At 40.2% G+C, this 25,054-nt stretch overlaps 1 protein-coding gene and 1 long non-coding RNA gene across 7 annotated transcripts in view; one reads left to right on the top strand and one right to left on the bottom strand.

Annotated features, from left to right (window-relative positions):
- Positions 1–2,080: 2,080 nt before the first annotated feature.
- On the bottom strand, positions 2,081–16,599 carry MORF4L2 (mortality factor 4 like 2). 6 transcript variants are annotated; one of them, XM_073227672.1, is made up of 4 exons: positions 16,455–16,599; positions 11,024–11,114; positions 4,980–5,104; positions 2,081–3,636 (listed from the first exon to the last, which is right to left on the bottom strand). In XM_073227672.1, exon 4 carries the CDS (start codon positions 3,610–3,612, stop codon positions 2,746–2,748), a length of 867 nt encoding a protein of 288 aa, XP_073083773.1. In that variant the 5' UTR covers positions 3,613–3,636; positions 4,980–5,104; positions 11,024–11,114; positions 16,455–16,599; the 3' UTR covers positions 2,081–2,745. The 6 variants fall into 6 exon arrangements, with proteins under 6 accessions (XP_073083773.1, XP_036864419.1, XP_036864420.1 ...); XM_037008524.2 differs by having other exon boundaries at positions 4,980–5,084; XM_037008525.2 differs by lacking the exon at positions 16,455–16,599 and adding an exon at positions 13,679–13,797.
- Positions 12,744–25,054, top strand: part of LOC108404347 (uncharacterized) — a 26,309-nt gene continuing 13,998 nt past the window's right edge. The window contains exon 1 of the long non-coding RNA XR_001854911.3: positions 12,744–13,009. This is a non-coding gene — a long non-coding RNA (uncharacterized lncRNA). The remainder of the gene's footprint in view (positions 13,010–25,054) is intronic.

The raw sequence follows: 25,054 nt of genomic DNA, 5'->3' as shown, positions 1-25,054 counted from the left end.
TGGTTCTGTAAGAGAGCACCTCATCTCTAAGCAGTGTGGACACCTGATGGCAGTGGGGATCCTCTCAGGCTTTATTTTGGTACTAGATAATACCTAGGATGCTGTACAACTAATGGAGAGTCCCCAGACTTACTGAAGTGGATATCCCACCATGCTACAGTTGGATCTCAGGGTCATATTTATGTTCATTTAAAGGCAATGTTTTTTAAAAACATGGCATTTCTAACATGTTGAAGCATCTGAGCTAAGATCTATCTGTATTCTAGGCCCCCTATTCAGTTTCAGTAACAAACAAACCCTTATTTTACAGTGTGTTTTGTGTCATGAGCTATTACACAACTTCTCTGAATGTAACAGTTCTTAAGAACCTTCTAGTTGGTCAGGCCCTAGGTCCTGCAGAAATACAATAATTCTAAGAATATAGGCAAACTATGAACTATAATTATTTTGAGATATGTGTGAGCTAGAAATCTCTTCATTTGTTACCCCTGATCCACTTTTCCTCCCTGGTCTGTGTCCTCCCAGGTTAGCAATTCAGACTCTATCAAAGGTTGTCCTTGTCCTTTGGCTTCCAGTTTGGCCAAAGGGAAATACCCAGCAGATTAAAAAGGGAAGGAACAGTGAGGTCAGGTATTTCCCCCATCCTGGATTCTCTCTTCGATTTTCTGTTGCGGTCTCTGTGAGCTGACTGCATCCTGAAGATCACAGATACTGCCAGGTGGTCCTTTCCACACAGCCACCACTCCAGGAACCCCTCCCTCCTCTTTCTTCTCCCCTCCTCTTCTTTCCTGTCACCCCCAGGCCGTCTCCCAGCTCCTACTGTACCCCTCCCTCCCTCCTACTCCTTCCCCCCACCCTGCTCCCTCCCTCCTATTCTCACCTGGAGGTAGTAACACCAAGTTACAGGCTGAACTGTGTCACCTCCAAAAATATGTTGAAGCCTCCAGTACCTCAGAAAGTGACTATATTTAGATAAAGTCTTTATAGAGGTAATTAAATTAAAATGAGGTCATTAGGGTGGGCCGTATTCCAATATGACTAGCCTTATAAGATTAGGACATAGATACAGAGGAAAAGACCATGTTAAGACACGGGGAGAAGGTAGCTGTCTAGAAGCCAAGAGAGAGGCCTCAAAAGAAACCATCCCTGCCAATGCCTTGATCTTAAGACTTCTAGCCTCCAAAACTAGAGGAAAATTAATTTCTGTTGTTCAAAGCACCTAGTCTGTGGTACTTTGATATGGCAGCCCTAGGACACTAATACGTACCATGACCCTATTCCTCTGCTGAAAACATGCAGATAATATTCTGTTAAACTCAAGTCATGCATTTTGAGTCCCATTTATTTCCTCAGGGTTCCAGAGGGTTATAGGATCCACAGGATCCAGTAGGATTGTATGTGGTGGTTCTTTCCATATTCATTCTTACTATACTCTTCAAAATTTCTGCAGTAAGGTAACCATAGAGTACTTCTTTTCACTAAAGTAACAAACACTGTTATGAAACAAAACTTGGACTGACCAAGAAATTTCCATATAAAATGGATTTATAATCACAGGTATCCAAGATTATCCCCTCTTCTGTAGATCCCCTACACTAGTATTCCTAATGGTATGCCCAAGGGACTATAAAAACAGAACATGACATCAATGCTGGAACTCGGGAGAGCTGCCGTCCTTGGCCCCAAATTTACAAATACCTCTGATAGATTAATACTGAAAGGTGGCTGCCCATGTTTACCGTGGTGGAAAAGAGCAAATCTCTGCATTAAAAACATTAAGGGACTATTAAAGTACCCACTTAAAAAATGTAAGCATTAAATATCCTACTGTTCCAGCCCAACTTACAGGGGCAAGGAGCAGAGGACCAAAACTAGCTCTTACAAAAAGCACTAGAAAGCAATCCCACTATAAGAAGCCACATGGAGAGGAAACTAGCCCCAAAAGGCATACTCCTGGATTTCACACCCAACAGAAAAAGGAATTCTTTCACTAGAGTTAGAACCCTCCTTTGATATTACTCAGACCTTTCCTGAACCTTCTGACTTGTCAGCTTTATTAACATTAAAGGCACACTACAAATTATTTGCTTTGAAATTTAGAAACAAATTTTATTTAAGATCTGAAATACAATTCCTAAAATATCAACTTCTCCAGAAAACCGTGGCTACACAATAATGCATTGCCTCTATCATGTTAGAACGTGCATTAGACTCAAACACAAAAACCATGAAACAAATCACCATCCTTCAACAATTTGAGCAAAGATAGAATGCCTAAGGAACAACATAGATGGACTTGCAGAGGATGGGCTGTTTTACTTCAAGCACCATAAAAAAAAAAAAAGAGCACAAATGCATGGGTTTTCGGGTATATACATTAAGTTGAACCTTTGGCACTAGGAATCAGGGCATTTTGTCATGTAGCATTAACACATATTAGAAAATTGTGTAGTGTCAAAGGGATAGAACCACCAGCATTCAAGCAATGTTGTCAACTAGGCAATAAAATGTTCTACTCAATGCTTCTTCTTTGTCTAATTACTGCATACACTGGTAGCAACTTTGAAATGAGAAAAGGAGCTTACACTCCTTTTATTTTCTGTTTAAAATAAAACAAAACAAATTCAAACATAAGCCCTGTTATACATTAACAATTTTAAGGAACATCAATTATACAAGAAAAGGACTAAGAACAAAAAGAGTGTTTACAGATATTAGACATAACAGTGAGTGGTCAGTAGACCCTCACAGGGCTTTGCGGTGGTACTCAGCCGAAGCTACTTTGTAATCACTGGCAGTAAACAGAGACGCAGCATTCTTTGCCAGATATTTTAGGAAATCATGCAGATAGCCCAACAACAATGCAAGGCTCTTCTCATCAAGGGGCGTATACGCCAACATTGCTCCAATTCTTACAAATAATCTCAGTAGGTGTGGTGCTCCATAAACCTGGGACATCGGTGCATCAGGGTGAGCCAAGAGGATCTCGGCATATTGGGGCCTCTCAAATTTGTAGAGCAGCTGAGTGCCCAACATCACATTAAAATACTCTTTTATTCCTGCCACAACTTCATTAACTGCATATTCCTTATTATCAACATTTCCCTGTGATCTCTTGCAATTTGCATACTCTTCCAGAATTGCATCCACATTTTTCTTAGCAGGGAGTTGAAACAGCTGCTTCTGCCTGGTAACTAAGTCCCAGTCCTCAACAAGCCATGGTTTTAATTCTTCAGGGATCTTCACTTTAACTTCCATTCTATTCTTGAAAGCCTCCTCGCTTTCAACAGTGGGGTCTGCCCGGGCCCTTTTCTTCCGAGGTGGCTGAGGTGCTTCGCTGGTACTGCCACCATCTCCGTTTCCTGGAGTCTTCTGCTTGTTCTTTCTTGTCTTCCTCACAGATCCTGAAGGGGGGTTCTCAGCAGAGCGACCCCCCCATCTGCCTGGGAGAGCTGGTTCCAGATTCTTCTGCTGTGGACCAGCTGTCTTCTTTCCTGAGGAGGCCCCTCTCATCTTACTTCTCTGCATATTGCTTCTGGTTGGTTTTTTGAAGTTGTCTTCTTCTGTAGATTGTTGTCCACGAGTTTGAGAACCCTGCTTCCTGGAACTCATTCAACCCTGTTTTTATGCCTATCACTGTAATATATAAAGTATTTTACTTGGTTGTTTCCTATGGTGACCTTTAACACCCTGTGCTTCGTAAAGGCCCATCAAAGCACAACACACACTACTCTCTTAGAATTTGGATTTCCAATCCTATTTCAGGACCATTGGTAAGTGATCACTACCTCCTCCCTTTCTTTGATCCTCACTACCCTACCACCCACCACTCCCACCCCACCCAATCACTCCTCAGACCTGCCCATAAAATTTAGTTTTTTGATCCTGCTCAAAAGACAGGAATGTAATTTTAGAGAAAGAATGAATTAAATGGGAAAGAAACTACAAAAGGCAATGGAGTTGAAATTTAAGACTTTTAAACAGCAAAAATAACAAGATGAAAGGAATAAGATTAATTTAGTTGACTGGAGGCAACAAGAATAGTAAAAGTTTTTGTTTAAGTCCAGGTAGGCACAAACTAGGGTGATGACAGAGTCAAGAGAAACTGAATTTAGAACTTAATAAAGGAGAGGGAGGAGTCAATGGTGGTGCTGCAATTTTGTGCCTGCATAATTAATTAATAAAAGCATTGATTTTTTAATTGTTATTTTGTAGTTAGCAATAAAATAATAGGAACAGGTAATTCATCTACTCAGTCATCATACGTAACTGAGTATCTGCTTTGGAACAGGTACTATATGCTAGCTGCTAGGGATTCAAGTATCTAAAGTGACAATTCTAAAACAATGAGGTTAGTACAATAATCAGGCACAGAATATTTTGGAAGCAAACAAGAAATGGCACATAACACCACTTTCAGCGATAGCTTGTTGGAGGAGGTGATAAAATGGTGAGGGAGAAGTGAGTGATGATTCCTAGGTTTACGGATGGGTGATTAGGTCATGAATATTATCACCAAATGAGACTGCATAAAAAGGAAATGGATTAAGGGAAAGTAGTAAATCAGTACTGGATCTACTCAGTGTGAGGTATGCAGTTAAACACAACTTTAAAGCTCAGGTGAGAAGTCAGAGCCAGAAATGGAGATGTGAGAGTAATCATCATATAGCTGGTAGGGGAAATGATTAGTCAATGAAATCATTCCTGGAGAATACAGAATAAAAACAGATCCAAGTACGGAATTCTGGGAAAAAAATCTAAGAAAGACTAACAGGTGAGCAGAGACCACAAGTAAGACAAAAATGGTCTGAGCAGTCATAACAGAATTAGAATGTTATTCTTGAAGTAAAAGAATTTGAGTGCTTTGAAAAGGGAAAGGGATCATGTACAGTATAAAGTCCAGCAGAGGGCTAGTAAAATAAAGATGAAAAAGTGCTCTGATTCTTATGGTGTGACAGATAGAAATTCCTTTGACTTACATAATCCGCTTCCTTTTTTCTGTTCCAAGAACTCCTAGTGTTTTCCCAGATGGAATCTTATAGATCTTCTGATATGCTTTGGAAGGATGAGGTGGGAGACACAACCTAGAAAGAAAAGCAAGTATCTGCAAATGAAGATGAACTTTCATGAATATAGGAAAAAATTAATTTATAAACATATGGTTTACAAATGTGGCATCAGAAAAAATACAAGTCCCACTGATATGTGTACTTTTACTTCAATTAGGCTTCTCAATGTGAGTTGTGAGGCCTTGGGCAAGAAATGTAAGCTCTCTTGGTATCTTTCTTATCTGCGGAATGTGGCAAATCACCCAGAGCTTTCACAGGCTCTTGCTAAGAATTCCATAAATATGATGGGGCTGCACAGTAAGCACAGTACCGTGCAGGAATACCTCACCTGGGAACAAGGACACAAAAATGTTCACTGCACTGGTGGTTCTAATACTGAAGAACTGGCAACACCTAACTATTCTACAGTAGGGAAGTGGTAATATAGATTATTATGTATGCATACTATGGAAGCACATTCATTCGAAGCAAGCAGAGATCCATTCCTGACATGGATTCTTACATAAACAGGCAGGTTCAATATGTACAATAAGATCCCAAAGAGCACAGGTAGAGAGAGAAACGTCAGTCTCAGACAATTCTTATCAACAGTGACCCAATTTGTGTTTAAACTATGTGTATATAATATACACAGGAAAGAATCTAGATGGACAAACACCAGACTTAAAATTACGGTAACCTCTGGGAAAGAATGAGGAATGATGGGGGACCAGCCTTCAACCAGGTTTCTCTGGTAATTTAGTTTTCACCCACAGAAAAAGCCTCTCCACCAACCCCTCACCCTTAAGACAACATGGACAGGTGTCAGGGAAGCCCTAAGGGGGAAATAAGAGGTAAAAAATGCTTGAAAACTAGAACTCTGAATCAGGGAAGCCAGTTATTGGGAAGAGAAGCCTGGGGGCTAACATTTTCACTAAGCAAATGGTATCCTCTAACTGAAAGGGCACAAAGCTCTGAGCAGAAGTTAAAGGGCAAAGGTGATCCTCAAGAGAGCATCAAAAATCTGTGAATATAGACACCGACTCTATGGGAACAAGAAACCTTTTGGCTCAAAGGGATGTACAGATGCATCCTATGTAAGATCAGACAACAGCCAGCGTGTTAAGGCATTCCATTTCAAGCTATCATGCTTACAAAATGTTTCTGAAAAAAAAAATTCAGTGACTGGGACAGAGGGGACACATTATCTGAGGTTATCAGAGAATTTAGCTTAGTAATAAAGGTAAAATCCAGAAAACCCACCTTGGGGCTAATACAGTACAGAGCTTCCACTAAACAAGGAGTTAAAATACCAACTAAAGGAAGATGGCCCAGTGCCAATCAGACTGTGTAAAACACAAAGTAGAGCCAGCCTGGACAGGAACTATTTTGGAAGTCACACTGGTCACCAGCAATCCCTTATTGAGAAGGTACTTGGAACAGCTGAACCTACTGTATATCCTTGGCACTCATCACACATAATCACACGTAGGTAAACTATAAAAAGATGTGTTTCTCATTGTGTTTTGTCACTACAAATTCTAGTTTATGTTAAGTCCCAAGTCAAATGAAGTCTGACATTGTACAGCAAAGTAACTGCATTATTAGTTAAGATTTGTGCCAGAATAAATAAAACCAGGGAAGCCTTTCTAAGAATTGTCTCAGTACCTTTTCCACCTGAGTTCCTATACATCCAGCTGACAACTATTCCTACCAGGAGTCAGAAGCCAGGCAAGAAAGGGAGCATCCACCCTTTTGGTGTCTGACAACTCCTTGCAATACAAATTTATGGATATGTTTACTAGTCACTGCACTTTGTACCTCCCTTCCCAGCAGCTCACACTGTTCCATGGATTGATGACAGCTGTGCATTTTCCTTAAAAACATTGGCATTATATATTGCTTTATTTTGAGCTTTTAAACATTGAACCTGCCAGTTTCTGTACAGTAAGTTCACTAGCTTAGGACGCTACTCTTTGCTCCAATCACATTTCCTCTGTCTCATCTAAATACCACAAAAGCCCCATTTCCTCTTAAATCTCTGTTAACTACTCCAGTCCATGTTTCTCTCCCATCTCTAAATCTTAATATTTAATTATTTAAATATTCCACGTGTTAGTTTTGCTTATTGAACTACCCCCATTAATCTCCAATTTGCCACAGGTCATGTTATAGAGTTCACATCTCCAGCAGCATTTAGGTCCCTGGTGGGTATTCAATAGTCAATCAAAATAAGGTGGTGATTCAACACATGGCAAAAAAAAATAGAGGCACAAATTAGGAATAAGTCATTGAATACTTTACCACTTGTTTCCCTAGGTCAGCTCTACGGGACGCCAGATGGCGAGAGAACATATTTCTTTGCTACCTCAGTTTCCCGTTGTTCATCTCTGTAAATACTCTGAGATGAACTCATACTGAGTATCAAATCTTAGATCTCCCCTTTTAAAAACTTTGCCATTACAACCATTTCTCCATGTTTGTGGTCATGATATGCAAACATCTTTAACGCTGTAGTTCATCAATGTGCATACCTTATTTTACTTAAAACATCCCCTCTGTAAAGTGTGAACCTCCTCAATTCACCTTACAAGTATCAAAACACTTTCTGCCCTCATTTCATGTCATTGAAGATACCCAGATGCACATTTAGTGGATCAAGGTAACACTTAATATACTGCCACATTATGTCCCCTGGAAGTTGTAACCAGTTCCCAACCTCAGTAGTGTGTAAAAATGTATCTCAATACTCTGGTCAGCACTAACATTAAAAAAAAATGTATTTGTAAATTTGATAGGGCAAATGGTTGCTGTTCAGTATGTATTTATTGTCTTGATATTTGACTGTCTGATGTTAAGACTTTAGTTTTATACGTAGTTTTTCCTTCCACTGTTGTTTGAAATTTAAGATTACATTTTTATGGATATTTTATAATTCCTTAATCCACCCAGTATTTTTGTTACAAACTGAAAATCTGTAATTTTCCAATTTCATGGCCCCTTTTACTAAGTAATCTTTTATGTACCTATAAATACCAGAATACATAAAGATGTGGGTATTCTCCCCTCCAGGCCTCAATCCTAGAATGTGTGCATGCTAACACATCTTATGTACACTCAAAAACATACCCTTAAACTAAATGTGCGTATTCTAATCACAAGCACCTCTGCTTGCACATACCTAGCTCACTCATTTTAATATCCCCATCATTCTGTATTCTGTATAAATTGTAACTTAACAAGTCCCATCCTAATGAACACTTAGATTGTTTCTGTTATTACAGAAATGCTGTAATAGCCATCAGTATACACATACTAGAGCATTAGTATCTCAGGATATAGTCTTGCAACTGTTCAAAGGATTTGCTTATTTTACAACTTTGATGAGAGGCAAATTCAATTTGTAAAGGACCACTTTAGTATGTACTCCCAGCAAAATGTTTTCACCCACACATTCAGTAACACTGGATAAATCTTAAAACTTTTGCCTAGGATATTTCATTTGAATTTGTGTCATGAACATCATGTTCATAGTATCTATTTAAATAGATATTTTGCTCCCCTTACATTTTTCCCTTTTATTGATTTCTAATACTAATTTTTTTCACATGTATTTTTTCCAAGCTGGTTTTTCTAAGTGTGACCGTGTATGTACAAGTATGGAACAAATATGCCAACCTCTTCGTGAACTTTGGCATTTATGTTATGCCTAGGGAAAATGCCTCCAAATCAATATTCTAAAAATGATTTTCTACTATTATTTCTTGGTATTTTTATAGTTTCTTTCAAATATGTAACTATTTTTTCCTATGGGTCTTTTAAGGTACTCCCTCCTCAATGATTTTTGATTATTCAGTTTTTAAAGATATCACTGTTTCCAGGTCATCTGTTCTGTCAGTGATATGTCTGTACTCATACCAGTCCCACACTGGTTTAATTACCATAGTTTAAAATACTATTGTTGCCCTAGAATTAACACTTGTAAATGGGTTCCAAGGATGTTTGATGCAGTACTATTTGAAGTAGCAAAAGACTGGAGTCAACCTAGAGGACTATCAATAGTGATTTGGCAAAATAAAATGTGCTTTATCCTTAATATGGAATATCATGGTGGTTAAAGGAATGCTACTGTGAAAGGAATCATACAACTTTATGAATGGACATGAAGACATCCAAGGAAATTTGTTGACTAAAAATATCAAGTTGCAAAAACAATACCCATAGTGTAACACCATATTCATGTAAAAGAAAACACAAAACAGTATTTTATATATATCCATATACATTTTTTAAACAGGTACATAATTTAGAAATCTAGAAGGAAACAGAACCGGTAATAGTGGTTAACTCCGGGGAAAGTAAGAGAATTGGGGGTATGGAGAACAGGAAACCTGAGTCTATTCCTGACTTTTTACATGGAGAATGTATTCACTTATCAATTATTTGACTAAAAATTTATACTAAAATATACATATTTGAAGTTCAAAATGTTTTTCTGACCTATTCTTATCCATGGATCCCATAGTTGGACTCTTAAATTATCACTGTGTATACTTTGTAGGTGTACCACTTGAACTTGTTTCCCTCCCTCCTCCTAAGTTCTGCTCACCCTCAGAGGCACAGGTCAAGGTCCTTTTCCTCCTTGAGGCTTTCTCCATTTCAGGCTGCCCTGGACCTTCCCTTCTCTGAGCTCCTATTGGCCTAACAGTCCACCTCCCTCCCTTTATCCCTTAATCATTCTCCAAAGGGCCTCCTGTAAAAGTGTTTCATGCCTAATCATCTATGGCATCTTTCCCACCATGGCAGTGCCCTCCCCTACAACCTAGCTTCCCAAAGGGAAAACAAAATAAGGAAAATATAGTGACTCCATGGGAAAAATGAAGCTGTCAAGAGACTGAAAAAACTTCCTTCATCTCCTCATGCAAATGATGGGCCATTCAGCAATGTGGACTCCAAATGCTAACATTTGTGTATATGGATGCCATAAATTACGAGTGTGAACATCCCCTGCATTTTGTTGGAATAATCCTATAAATGCACATGTCAGTTGCATTTATATCAATTCTCTCTTCTGGATCTCGGAACACTTCGTTTATGCTTAACGGATTTTGAGTCTGAGACAAGGGAGGAATGATATAAAAGCTGTTAGATTGAATACAGTTATGATTCACTAGTTAAAATTATAGCTCCTGGAAATTCCTTTTTAAATAAATATGATCAATATACTCAATATCTTTCTAGATTGTTAGGACAAGCCAGAAGTCATAATTTCAGAATTCAGTTCTAGTGGTAACTGCTGCTTCTAGAATCAGGAAAGAAACCAACAGTATTAATTTTTTGTACAATTCCAAAAATACCCACTGCTTTTAGAAGTATTAAGTATGTATGTGTGTTAAACAGAATGTACCAGAATGACCGAGAGAGCCGTAGTCATTATTCAGGCAAACACTTGAATGTGGCCAAGCACCATCCTGGTACTTTCCATGCAATCCCCTTAACAATCCTATTAAGTAGGAACTATTATTATCTTTATTTTACATATGAGGAAATTTAGGGACAAAATGAGTAAGTTGTCTTGCCCAGGGTTAATCACATACTTAAGTGGAAGAGCCACGATTTAAATTCAGGAAGTCAGTATTTGCTCCTAACCACTAAATTATGCTACACATGGTATGCCACAAAGTTAAAAAGTATGTATATGTATACACATACACATATATGGATGTATGGAACTATTATAAGGAAACAATTGCAGTATCTTTTATCAAAGAATGTAAGGTTACAGAGCCCTCTGCTTTTCAGTCACTTGCTATATTGGAAGCACCGAAGGACTTAGCTGCATCCTTTCCTTAGAATTTAAAGTGCTTCCCCAGATAGATGCTTATTAATTTTCAAAATATTCCTGGAGAGTTAGGAACGTTCTGTGGAATTAATCTTGTTTGGGAACTTGAGGCCAGGAGAAGGGAGGCACTTACCCAAGATTCTGTAATCAGGAATGGTTCTGCAAGCAGGATCAGATCTTCTGATCCTTGCTATACAGCAAACTTAAGCTTTTCTGATGATGGCCTAGAAGGTCAAACAAGGGGACAGGAAAGGACATAAATAAAAAGATAGGAAATGATGGTTTTCTTCTCCATCAGTCACTGCATTTTATTACCACATACAAAGGACACCAAAGCTGATAAATAATGTACATTTCTTTTTTCTTTCTTGTGGTTATATTTACAAACCCACTTTATTGTATGTTTATCCTGGTTTTTGATAAAATAATTTCTACTTCATTTTTTATTAAAGACTATTTGAAATGGTTAAAAATGGAGGGAATATTATAAATATTTACCAATTTATCATCCAGCTTCAACAATTACCAACTGAAGGCCATTTTGTTTCATCTATAACCCCACCCACTGCTCCCCCCACCTCCGTTTTTTTTTAAGCTCACCGAATACCTGACTTTCTGAGTATTATGGAAAATTTTGAACATATACCAGAGGAGATGGAATAAGGAGACCCATACGCCCATCACTCAGCTCAAATGATTAATTTAGGGCCAATTCTGTTTCACCTATAACCCTCCCCACTTCCTCCTATCGCTGAGATTATTTTGAAGCAAATCCTAGTCATTCACGTTATTTTGAAGGCAGTAACAGACATTTTATTATTTAATCTGTAAATATTTTCGTATATATCGCTACAAGATAAAGGCAATTTTAAAACATAACCACAATACCATCAAATCGTCTAAATAATCGACATCAATTCCTCAAAAAAAAATCAAATATCGAATCGGTCTTCAAATTTTCCCAATACGTCTTAAACATGTTTTTTTACAGTTGGTGTGTTCAAATCAGGATCCAAACAAGGCCTACTTAATGGTATGTGGTTCACCTCAACCTCGCTCTCGTTCTCCACCCCCCCTTTAAACTTTTCAATATGGAAAATTCCAATCTCCGCTATTTTGAGGTAATTCCCAAACAGCAAATTATTTTATCGATTAAGACTTATATTCCTCTCTTTTATTTCTAATTTCTTCTAGGGAAGAAGTTGTTTGGCAGGAGAAGGACTTATAACGAGCAAATTTACATAATTTGTTTTTTCTCATTCTGTTACGCGGGTTTTTCTCTGCACAAAAGCGAATATATTTCGGAGCCAGGATTCCTATTAAGCGCCTCATACGCACTAACATACAGCAAACGCCTCTAAGGTACACATCTCTGAGGTAGATAATATTATTAACACCATTTTACAAACATGGAAACCGAGACGCAGAAAGAACAGGGGCCAGCCTAAGCTGGGCGTTGGCGAGTAGAAATTTAAACCCAGCTCAGCCCGACTGTGAAGCCATTAATCTTGTCCATATATGAGGATAATAAGAAATCGTTAACCCTTTCTCCCCACCCCCACCCCGAAACCTGAAACGAGAATCCAGTTCTTTCCAGCAGCCGACGTAGGATCACCCCGGGCCTCCAACCGCCATAGTAAAGCCAGGTTTCTCTGGCAACTGATATCCATAGGCAGACACGTCACCCTGGAGGCGGGCATACGCCCTCCAGCCAACCACAATCGTCTTGCCTAAGTTTTAGAATGTTCCATAACCAAATTATTGGACGAGGCTCACAACGTAAGCAATGACACTTCACCGCAGTAAAGGCGGGTGCTAGCAACCTGCTCGTTCACGGTTACGGCTTAAAGCAAACCAATTATCTCCCTCCTTTAGTCCAGGCTCTAGCCAATTACGCTCGCCCTCTTAGGTCCTTACCCCGCCCCCCAAAATCACGACAGCCGTTGGGTCATAAGTCTATAGGGCAGGGTGTTCACGTGGCTTCTTTTCACGACCCAGAGTTCCCCTGACCAGAGGTTTTCCCCGCCCCCCACTGCAGGGAGGCATTATGGGTTTTTTTTCCCTCACTGGGAAAGGAAGTGTCTACGTGGCCTGCGGAAACAGACTGGGCGGAAATGAGGTAAGGTTCCCGCGAGTAGGGAACGAGAGGCCACGCCCCCGGACCTCTCGCGCAACTCTTGGAGAAAAAAATAAAAGGCAAAATAGGAGTTTTGATGTGTGCAGAGTCGGGGTGGTGGGTGCTGCGGGCGTGTGGCGCTGGGCCTGTGTGTCTGTGTGCGAGCGAGGTCCCGTAGCCTTGGGGTTGGGTTGCGCGCACGCGCCCACCCTCGTAGCTCTGGAGACCATGGGTGTGCGCAGGCGTGCGCCCTCAGTGTTCGGGCTGGGAGTGTGTGTGTGTGCGCACGCCCGTTCTCTGTAATGGCTTGTTCTCTACTTTTTATGTTCGAAAATTGTTTTAATGAAAAGGAAAATAAGGCGACCATAACAAAGGCCTTTGCTAGAAATAGTTCGATCTCCCCTATCAGTTTAATTTTAGACCTTAAAAATGCACTTGCTTCCCGCGGTTTCCTGCGTGCCAAAACCCTGTTCTAAACCCTCCCACTCTCATACTTGCAATTAAAAGGAGCGGCTTCATTCCTGTTCTTTAGTATCCTTGCCCCTTCTTCCTCTTCCCCTCCCAGGTTGCGGGCAATTCTGGCACAAACATAATTTTTTGCTGAGAAATATATGACAGCTTTCTCCTCCACTTAGGGACTCCAAATTTCTGTGGGGGCTGAGGCGCTCTTACCTTTTTGTCCTGAGCTCCAAGAATAGTGTCCCCTTCAGGGAAGTACGCACTCAGTTAATTTTCCAGAAAGTTCTCTCGGTGAGGTTTATACCTTTTGAATCTGCCACTAGATGCCGCCAAATCCCAGCAATGGATTGGCTGTTTGGTCCCTGGAATTATGGGATTCCCCCACCCGCCCCTTTTTCATTTGCTGAACTCTTCAATCTATAGGGATCGTATATATTTTTCATTACTTAGGAAAAGTCAAATTAACTTCCGTAAATAGCCCTATGAGGCAAGGGACTACAGCCCTAGATTCAAATGTTTTTACTCGTTTCTCTGCTTCTTTAAAAAAATAACCCCCCTCCATCCCTCTCTTCTTTCCTCCTTGCCTATTTTTGAGTCAGAATTAATGAATGATCCCAGGCACTAATTCTAATGAAGATTTCTGTGCACCTTTTTCAAATGTTCACAAACCCCCTCCCACCCCCCAAAAATGAAAAATACAGATGGATCCTGGTATTGAAAACTAATCTTTTCCTCTTGAAATTTTTGTTAGATATGTGTTTTTTGCATCCTATTTTCTGTAGTGGTACTGCTAAACTTTATTATGTATTTGGAGTCAAGTAAATTTAAATCCCATTTTGCCACTTACTAACTCTGAGACTCTGGGCAGATGATTTATGTTCTGTGATCCTCACTTTTTTCATGCTGTCTGTATTTTAGATACTCTCACATCCTTCTCATGGATATTCTTTTATTTCTCACAAGACCCTTATTAGATGGATACTAATATATCAAAATCAAACAGCAGAACTTATACCTCTTTCAGTTATCAATTCATAAACGTAGGCTCTCTCTGTCTCTCTGTCTCTGTCTGTCTGTCTGTCTGTCTCTCTCTCTCTCTCTCTCACACACACACACACACACACACACACACACACACACACACACACACACACACGGGGGGGGGGGAGGGGGACAAGATTTAGAGTAGTGGTTCTCAAAGTTGGTTTCCCAGACATACCAGTATCATATTATCAACTTTTGGGAAATTGTCAGATTCAGATTCTCAGGCCCCACCTCAAACTTAACGAATCAGAAATTCTAGGAGTAGGGTTTGGTTCTCTGTTCTGGTGATTCCATAGACTGTTCTGGTGATTCCAAAGCACACTGAAATTAAAACCACAACTTTGGAGGGTAGAAATACGATGCTTATTTTTGTTCACTCCACTAGAGGGTGCTAAAGAATGTAAAGCAAAATTAAAAATGTTTTTTTGAGACACCGTGCATATTATCAGTCCTGTTTTACAGATTATTAAGAACTAATGTGTAGAGGTGTCAAATTATTTTCTTAGTGCATACAACAAAAACTTCACCTGTGTCTCAAGCCCAAGCCCTTTACAGTACTCTGTTGTTCAGCCATAATAGCTTGTCCTTCTGGGCCTCAAAATACATTACAGAGACCTTGTTCCCTGCTTTGGCTAACGTTGACTATAGCACCAAAAAGAATGCATGAAAGCAAGCCAAATAAATGGAAATATTTTGATCATTTCCTACCCTACCTTTTTTCATTATTTAATAAGATTTATTTAATTATTTAAATTTTTTAATAAGATATTTAATTTTTTTAATAAGATATAAAAGCTCATAAATGCTTCCCTTCTTGCTTTTCAATTTCCCAAATGCTCTCATGCCCTGGAGTTAATCTTTTTTAGTTTATGTCTGAACCTCTTCTGTGTGTGTATGTGGGGGTGGGGGAAGAATCAGCCTGGTGAGGAAACACAATTATTGAAAACCTATTATGGGCCATACTCTATATATAGCTCTATACCCAGTAATCCCAATAGTAGGCCTGTAAATTAGGTGAGGACTATCATTATTTCATAGATGATGAAAGTGAGTTCTGGAGACTGTGATGATTTTTCTTTGGTTATGTATCTTGTAAGTAGAGAGCCTGGGTAATTCCTCACTTTCACCATACTTTAAATGGGAACAAATATTCCTGCTTCATAATGTTAGAGTTGCAGTATCCAATATAGTAGCCACTAGACATGTGAGTATTTAAATTTGAATTAATTAAAATTCAGTAAGATTAAAAATTCAGTTCCTCAGTTGTACTAACCACTTTTCAAGGGTTTGATAACTACTTATGACTAGTAGTAGTACCTTATTAGATACCAACAGATTAAAACATTCCCAACATCACAAAAGGTTCTATGGCTCAGTGCTGATTTAGAGTATATAAGATATGTAAAAGGACATAGCATATTACATATTTCATGGCAGGTGTGCAAGAAAAGTGATTTCCTCTGCTCTCTCCTTTCAGCATCAGAGTTAGGTGTGTTCTATTTTACTGATGGAATAAGGAAAGAGGAGTAACTTACCCAACGCACTTTATCAAGAGGTGTCTGGTATTGGAGACACATCTCCTGACTGTAGTTGTGACAATAGCTCCAATATTCTGTCTAGTAGCCCCATCTTTATGTTCTACTGAGTGAGATCTCAAGGCCAAGGGTGTGAATAATGTGAATTAACTCTGGAGTCAGGGTAGTAGTGGCAGAAGAGACATAGGAACTGAATGCCTTTTATGTTCCAGGCGCATTGTGCTCAGCTCTTTACATCTATTATCTTAGTGAACCTCACTGAAGACCAGAGAAGTTACTCACTTCAAACTGGCAATTAGTAAACAACAAAACAAAGACTCAGGCTTCTCTCTAACTGCAAAACCATGGTTTTTCCCATTATGCCATGCTACCCTCTTAAATGTAAATACCCGCCTGCCCCTTCCACTTACCACTGGGATAAAGCTTCAGCAGATTCCTGACTGTTAGTGGATCTTCAGAAAATGCGAGTTACTCTACTTGCCTTTGAATTTACGGCTGAATTTCAGTCTTCCCAATCTCTTTTTAACTGGAAGGGAAAGATACCTTCCGTCAAATATTTGGCTTCTAGGCCCAAGGCCAGAATTACTGTCTCAGCCATCAGAGAACACCCAATGGCTCCAAGATCTCTTGTAAATTTTCAAGGTCACTATTTGCACATGCATTGCCTTCCTGCTGATTAGAAACAGGAGCCACCTGGGGGCAGACAAATTGCAGAGAACTGTCCACTCCCGTGGTACAATGAGAAAAATACTTTCCTTTCTCAGCTTCCTGGTTGAAGCCACACCAGGGCAATTGAAGAATGAATTTCAGCCTCCACTTGTTCCCTCTTGATGGGGAACAACTTGTGCAGGGTACAGCATGTCCTGCTCAACAGTATCTTGTCTTGCTTATCTTACCTCACAGCTAAAGAGAGCATTCCTATGTCTGGAAGGTAGTGTTCAGTTTGTTCTAGAGGGTGGGGAGGGACACTGTGTCCTCCCTCCCATGGCTTCTCTGGGTAGTAGATAAAAATGCTCCATTCTAAGGTTATTTGGGTCATTTCTAATTTGGTTCTGACTAGCTTATTGTATGATTTTTAAAAAGAATGGTTACTTAAAAAGTTTTTTAAAAACCCCAATATTTCAAGGCTAAGCAAAATGGTATTTCTTTAATAGGAATGTTTTTCCATCTATTTATACTTTCCTCATTCCACAGGGATTTCATAAAACCAGTTCAGCAAATTAGTCTGAATCAGTCTAGTTTGCTAGCCCATGACATACAGGGCAAACGATGGAAATAGTCATGGGAAAGTTTTACTCTTTCAGGGGTATCTGTTCTCTTCTACCTTCACTCTCCTCCTTTAATCAATCGCCTACTGCTCCAAATGACCCATCCATTTGGCAGACATTACTTCAAATGACTGAGAACCTGAATCTAATCAATGAAGTCCTTGTGTGACCTTGGGATGCAAGACTTGAACATATTCCCTTGGTTTCTCCTTCCTGAATCAATAGTGTAGCATGAAATGTACCAAAATGTGTGGTTTTGTGAAACACAGACTTCATTTGGAATGATAATATCAAGTCATCTGTCTTACACATCAACAAACAGAAATGATCTCTGATTTCCACCAGTGTAGGCTGATTCCTACAATCCAAGTATTGCCTCAAGAGGACGCCTTGAGCCAGTTTTCCAGAGACAATTTTATTCATGCTTATAACCTGTATCCACAATCTCTATTCTACTGGGAATGATTAGAGTTATGTCTTTTGAAAATTTCAGCTGTCATGTTACTAGAGGAGAAACCAATAGTTCTTAAAGTGCTTCATCTTTAAATTGTTGAAGCTTAATGATAGGTACATGGGGTACTCTTCCTCCTCTCTTGTGTATATCTTGAAGGTTTTCATAATAAAACATTTTTAAAAGACAAAAAGAAAAATTAAAAAGCGCTTCATCAGTCCTGGGGAGGAGAATACACATGGGTTTCTTTTTAGAAGGGTACTTATTAACCAAGGGGTTGGGTAGGACATACATTCCTTTAGTAGAGAATGTATCATGTAGAAATTTGAGGAGGGGTGGTATTTTAGATTGGAAAACCCTCTGTGCCAGGAATTCTGATAAGGTCTCCTAGAAGGGGACTCTCCTCTGGTCTGGAGTCCCCTTCCACAAGATCCCTGAGGAAGTGTTGCTGTAATGAGCCCCTGTTAGTGAAAGAAGTATATCATATTCCTCAGGTCTTTGGGAGGGAGGGAGCTTGAAAACCACAGAAACCACCCTCAGCTAATTGGTGAAAACTGTGTTAGGCAGCAGACAGAGGAACGTAGGTAAATGGAACCTGGGGACAAGAGACTCTGATGGTGTAACAAGGTTTTTCTCATCCCAGGTAACTGCTGGAGAGGGCAGAGCTGTTAAGGAAGGAGGGGACCAGGAAGCAGAATATGTGGCAAAGAGGCCCTCACTTAGTATCTCAAAAAGATATTCTTTGAAGGTTCCAGGCCCCATCTGATTTGCAGGTTTTAAAACCATGGAAATTCAATCACTAGGTTGTATACTTGAAACCAATGGAATACTGTATATCAACTATACTTCAATAAAAATATATCAAAATGAAAATAATAAATGAAACAGTGGAAATCTGTCAGAGACAAAGATTACACACACACACACACACACACACAAGCACATGCATGCATCCACGGACCTGGAACCTGTCAGCTCACCTTCAAAAAGCACACAATGGCTCCATAAACACATTGAAAACTGCGGTTTGGTTCTTTTGGGTTGCATTTTTACTGTGTGACTGAGCAAACGGCAGTGTTGGAACCCTGCTGGGAATGAGATAGGATTAGAGAGCTGGGAAGTGTTTAGGGTGTGAGGATCTAAGAGGACATGTTTTTCCAAGGCCCTGAGGTTGAAGTAACGTGATTAGAAACTGGGGACAGAGAAGAGAGCAAGGGCAGTTCCTAAAAGGTACAAAGCCGAGATTCACCCGGCTGCTCCCAGGCCTGAGTTGTGGGTGGGATGTCAGTGAGACCCAGGCGGGTGCCGCCAGCTTTCAATAGAGCTGGTCTGTGAAACTTGGCTGAGAGGACAGAGAAAGATTGATGTTTGCTCCAGAGTGGGGCTGTCAGCTGTACTCACCGCCTCACCATGGTCCCAGCTGTAAACAAAAGTCCTGGCCCTTCATGGCACTGCAGAGCAGTCCAGGCTGGCGTAAGTCTCTGAGGACAGCTAGACCATTTTCTCATCCTGGCTGACGACCAGAAGACAGAAGAAACAATAGAAGGTGGTGGTGGTGGTGGTGGTGGTAGGGGGGCAGGATTGGAAGCAGGTGAGAAGCAATGACCAGTGGGAAGGAGCTGTTCATTTCAAATCTTAGGTCTTTGAATGCAAGTAGCAGAAATCTTTCAGGGAAAGCAGACCCCTTTCCTTGTCAGCTTCACACATAATAGTGAATTACTAAAGGCAGCTTGTAGGGACTTGAGTGCCTCCTTCACACACTCACTCACTCACTCATTCATTCATTCATTCATTCATTCAGTGGGTACCTTATATGCCCATCACTCTGCTAGGTACCCTCAATGATGCCAAAATAATAGAAGAGAGTTCATAAATTCAAGGAGCTCATAAGGAGTTTGGAGATATGTGTAAAGTAACAATACTAAATACTGTATCTTTAAATGCAAAGGGATAAATATGGAATAGGAGTTTAGAAGCAAGAGAAGCCTATCTGGGCTTGATTAGAGAAGTTGGAATTTGAGAGGGTCTTAGAACTATAGACATGATTTAGCTAGAAGGAAAAGGCTCTCTTGGTAGTCCAGTCTGGGACCAAATCACGAGCAAAACTGAGGACTGCTTTGGCTGAAGCAGAAGTGTATTGTGCTGGAGACCCCTCAACTCCCTTAAACTCCTCACCATGGCTAACGAAGCTTCAAGTCGCACTTGAAATGTCACTTCTTCAGGGAGGCTGTCATGGAGATCAAGGAAGATCAAGATCAAGGTTAAGTACCCTTGCTTTATGTTTCCCTAGCACCCACTACTTTGGCCTTTTAAAGCCCCCACCATTTTCACCTAAGGTCTCTACAGTTTGTTCTCCACACTGACTCAGGATGTTCTTTGCAAAATGCAAATCTGTTACATCACTTCCCTCTTCAAAACTCTTCATCCCTTACTACTGTGTTATCTTTTGACTTCCTTTATGCCCTTCCTGCTTCCCTCCTTCTTACTTTTCCTTCAGGTCATATTTTAAATGTTTTTGTCTTAGGGAAGCCTTCCATGCATGACATCCCCTACCCCAACTTCTACTACAACTAGGTCAAGTCTCCCTCTCATATATCTCTGTAATACTTCCACATTTTTTCCATTGTACTTTCTCCAATAATTTAACCCAAGTCTGTCTCTCCGTCCAGAATATAAGTCCTCTGAGGGCAGGGACTGTTTCTTCTTCTCTGTGTTCCCCTTGTATTTAGTACAATGTCTGGCATGTTGTGGTACATGCTCCATGAGAATATGTGAAGGAGTCCAAGGCAGATGAGCAATATTGGTAGGTGAAAGCCAGCCTGAAGAGTTTGTCCTTATATCTACAGGCAAAGGGAAGCCTTTAAAAGTTTTTGATTATGGGATGAAGAAATCATTAGGCTTTTGATTTCTGACCGAACTCTGACTTTTGAAAAAACAGAAAACAATTCAAATGAGCAAAACCCAGAGAACTACAGTCTCAGCTTACCCCACACCCTGGCATCCCAATTATCTTGTGGAATCATATTCTATTCTAATATGCCCTCCACCAGTACCTCCTCCAAAAACACAAGTAAACTTACTCATCGATCCTTCCAACCAGAGAGATCTGGCAGTAGGGCCAAATGTACTTACTGCCAACATGCAGTAGTTCATTTTGGCTGATACTTAGCTACAGATGAAGACCTTTTTCCTACCTTAATGGAGTTCGCAGCTGAGTGAGCCCCTCGTACTGATCACTCACTTGATAGCTTCAAATGTGTGGTGAAAGACTTTGCCTTACCTGGGCTCACTTAGGGAGACTTTTCACAGTGCTAAAACCCTGCAAAGGCCCTGAATCTCAGGGATGGGTCTTCCATAAAACTGGGGACCCAGTGAGACTCAAAGAATAGATGCTTATGCCAATCTGCACTAGACTTTTGCCATTCCATGAGGAGGCTAAATGGTAGGGTGAAGAATGTCTGGAAGGGCATTCAGGCAGTAGCTATTCCTTATCCTAATGAGGCTGGGCCTAATATGGCAAACAGGCCTCCAAGGCATACCCTGTGAGTGAAGCAGAGGGGAGGAACTCAAGCAATGACAAGAAAAGGAATTACATTTCCCAATTAAAATTGAGGAGCTGTCCTGCCTTCTGAGGGAGGGGGGCTGAAACAAAAATGTGACTCCAAGAAACCTTCCAAAGACAATCAGAAAGCACCCACCTTCACCCTGGGGTAGATATTAAAGCCAAGGTATGGTTTCTTTTCATCTTAGATTCATTTCCCAGGTGGTCAGGAATATAGCAAATGGGTATGTCAGAGAGATAGTGCAGCCCTGCCTCCAAGGAAGGGTCAAGTGAAGAAAAGGATACTGTTTTGTAGCTGCAGTCCTTACTCTCTTGTTATCTCTTTGTTGAGGGCTAACATCAAACATGGTATCAGTGACGCTTTGAAGATATACACATTAGGTTTAACCTTCTCTCTCTCCCTTGAATCTTTTACTTTGGATATCCACCACCAGGATATCACAGAGAGAGAATACGTAAGTAGCAGATAGACGGAATGAGACTAATTTCCATGATTTATTGCTCTACTCTGTTAGGTGGCCTTGGGTGAAGAGGGTTCAAACACTTGGAATGTAAAATCCTAAGAGATGGGACAGAAAACGTTAGCTCCAAAATCAATGGAGTGTATTTCGTAGAAGGAGAACAATGTATTAATGAGAAACCCACATTGTGACCTTTAAAGGACCAACCTAAAGCCTAGGCCAATCAAATGGTGATAACAGGTTATGTTTCTATTAGGGAAAGGCTAAAAGAAGTATAAAGGATTCACAGATAAATTCACAAAGGAATCGTGGAGAAGGCCACTGTGAGTTTGTAGAATTTGGAGCTTGGCATGACCATTTTACAACTGTAATATCCTACTGTTGCCAAGATTTGCTACCTTCTTTCTATTCAGACTGTGCACATCTAATCTGATTATCAGCCAACAGATTAGCATGGCAGGGGTTGGGGAATGAATGGTTATCTCAGGGACAGTTTCCTCAGCTACAGATTATTTGTGGCCTTGAATCTGCCACAGTCTCTGTATCAGAACAGCCTCAGAAATGACACTCTGGAACTAATAAGTTATGACACATGCTGGTCCTTCACTTTCAATTCCATTCTTTCCCTTCCAGCTTCAACTAAATTGAGAAAAAAGAGACATATACCTAGGGTCTGAGCTTTGCCAAATCAGGCTGTCAGCATCCCCTTGTTGTCTGATAAGCAGACCAAAATAAATGATCTGGGAAGGCCCTTGCTCTGTTGTGCAAGGTTTTAGAATTCTGTGACATTGTGATCCACTGACCTAGCTGTCTTATGGGCAATCAATCCCATGAGAGATTAGTTTTTCTAAAAGACCAATTGTTAGTTTCTCTGTGTGGGAAGAGTGGTAAATGCAGTCAAGATAGCAAATGTGCTGCTGTGACCAAGAGTCCCAAACCTTTTTGCCCTTCTGATGGTCGGGTGGCTTGTAACAATGATACTCACTGGCTGAAGTAGTTAGGGATTAGTGTTAAATTGATAAGACTGAGATCAGTCAGCAAAGCATTGTTTGGTAAATGTAAGGGAAGGGAGGCTGATAAGAATTCAGGATTTCTGTAGGTTGATAATTTGAAAAGGAGTTTAAAGTCAGCAAGATGCCCAATTGTTAGATTCCTTTGTTGCGACTGCCCTTCATTTTGGCGTATTCTTGAAAAACAATGTCTTTCTATACTATTATCCAAATAATACTGTTGTAAAACCTTTGCCCTATTAAATGGATTACATTTGAAAGTTGTAGATGATGCAGTTTCATTTTACCAGTTTTTTTTAAAGCAGTTGGTCCTCCCCCCAATGACCCTACTCCAAACAAAATATTATGGTACAATAAATAGTAAATCTATCACCTGACAGTAGAGTTCCTCTCACTGATATGTGCGTATAGTGTGTGTGTGTGTGTGTGTGTGGTGGCTGCCTGTTCTAGGACTCCTTGATGATGACTGAAAATCCTTTGCTCAGTAAATAAGACAATGAACTGAGAAATAGGAAACCTGAGTTTTGGTTTTGCCCCTGTCACTAACTCACTGTGAGACATGGGCAAGGCACTTGGCCTCTTTGAGCCTCATTTCCTCTTGCATGGATATATAATTATTTTACCTCAAAGGTTTGCTTTGAGAATAACATGCCATTTAAGTACTTTGAAAATGAAAAGAAAACAAGGATGCTTGTTACCTTGAAAGTATAGTCCCTCAGGACATATCCCTTATAAAGTAAGTATAGTTGGTGAGAACTATGCTGAAATTGGGTGGTCAAAAATGTTTTTTGAAGAACTACAGTGCCCACTACTTTAAAAAGTTATCCAGCAAACACTAATCCATTTCATGCTGTGAGCTTGGTATGGGGAATTCAAAGATAAATACATTATAATCCTATTCACATGTAAGGGAAAACAGACAAAAGAACTCTATATAATCTTACAAGTACAAATATAGATCTATGAACAGGGTGTTATTGGAGACCCCATATCTGTCTGATTGTTGGGGTTAAAAACGTTTGAGAAGGCTTCACAGAAAATGTGTATCTGATTAGAACCTTGAGAGTGAGGGCCTCAGGTGGAAGAGAACAGAGGAGGGCATTTGAAGGCCAGGGAATAGCATATGAAAAGGCACAGAGCATTAGAAAGGATGAGTTATTGGGTTCAGGGATCTGTGGGTGGATCAGCATGGCCAAATGCAGGGTGCACTTAGGGGAGTGAGGCTAGAGGCACTGGCAGGGGCCAGAGCTTAAAAATCTCTTGGAAGACAGTTTGAAGAATGTGGGCTTTTTCCTGAAAACAACAGGGAGCTATTGAAGGATTCAAAGCAAGGAAGTATCATAAATAGATCTGTGTTTTAGAAAGATCAAATTCACAATAATGTGGGGGACAGGAAATGATACTGGAATAAAAAACTGAACCAAGATGAGGTCAGGGAGGATAGAGAAGGAGGAGGTGAAAGAGAGACTACGATGGTCATGTAATAGCTAATTTTTTTGATCACTTACTATGTGCCAAGCACTGAGTTAAATGCTTTACCTACATTATCTCATTTAATTCCCACAACAACCCTATGATGTAGGTGTTATTATCACCTTCATTTAACAGATGTGAAAATCGAATCACAGAAAGGTTCAATGATTTGCTCAAGGCCCTAAAGTTATTGTGTGCTGGATCTTTTCAAGGCTTCAAATGACCCTTTGGAGGAGGAAACAGGCTGAGGAAGGTGGAGTCATTCATTCAAGAACCTATATCTAGTGAATTTTGGGCTCTGTCTGGTACCCAGGCTCTGTCTGGTACCAAAGGCACTCTCTTAATCACTGCACTGTCATGAATGGAAGCTATTCAAACAGAGAATATGTGCATATTTTTGTAGATCAGCTCTGTACAGCAAAGCCTCCCCTGAACTTAAGTGTTAGTAAGAATGGTCCTTGTTCCAGGGAGTCGATAGTGAGAGCATGTATCTCCTTGGTAACGTACCACACAATATGAGGCATCCAGGGCATTTGGAGAAAGCCTCAGGTGAGAGCAGAAACTGAGAAAAGCAGAGCTGTTCAGGTGGGGCAGCAATAGCTGAATTCTCATGTGACTTTTTCAGTGGCTTTATGACAACAGCCATACTTCATGCTTCCAGGGAGGGAATGCTCTGAGAGTGAGAAAGCACCTGGCTCAGATAGCCATCCTCCTCCTAGTCTAAGATTGGTTAACAGGCTGTTCTGATGCCACCAGTCCAAGTTTGTAGACTGTAAATGTTATCC

The sequence above is a fragment of the Manis javanica genome, chromosome X (genome assembly GCF_040802235.1).
Source record: "Manis javanica isolate MJ-LG chromosome X, MJ_LKY, whole genome shotgun sequence".
Lineage (NCBI taxonomy): Eukaryota > Metazoa > Chordata > Mammalia > Pholidota > Manidae > Manis > Manis javanica.
This window is presented reverse-complemented; position numbering and strand designations above follow the sequence as displayed.

Coding starts and splice junctions, on each gene's coding strand:
- MORF4L2 (XM_073227672.1), bottom strand. CDS start 3,612: ATGAGTTCCAGGAAGCAGGGTTCTCAAACTCGTGGACAACAATCTACA.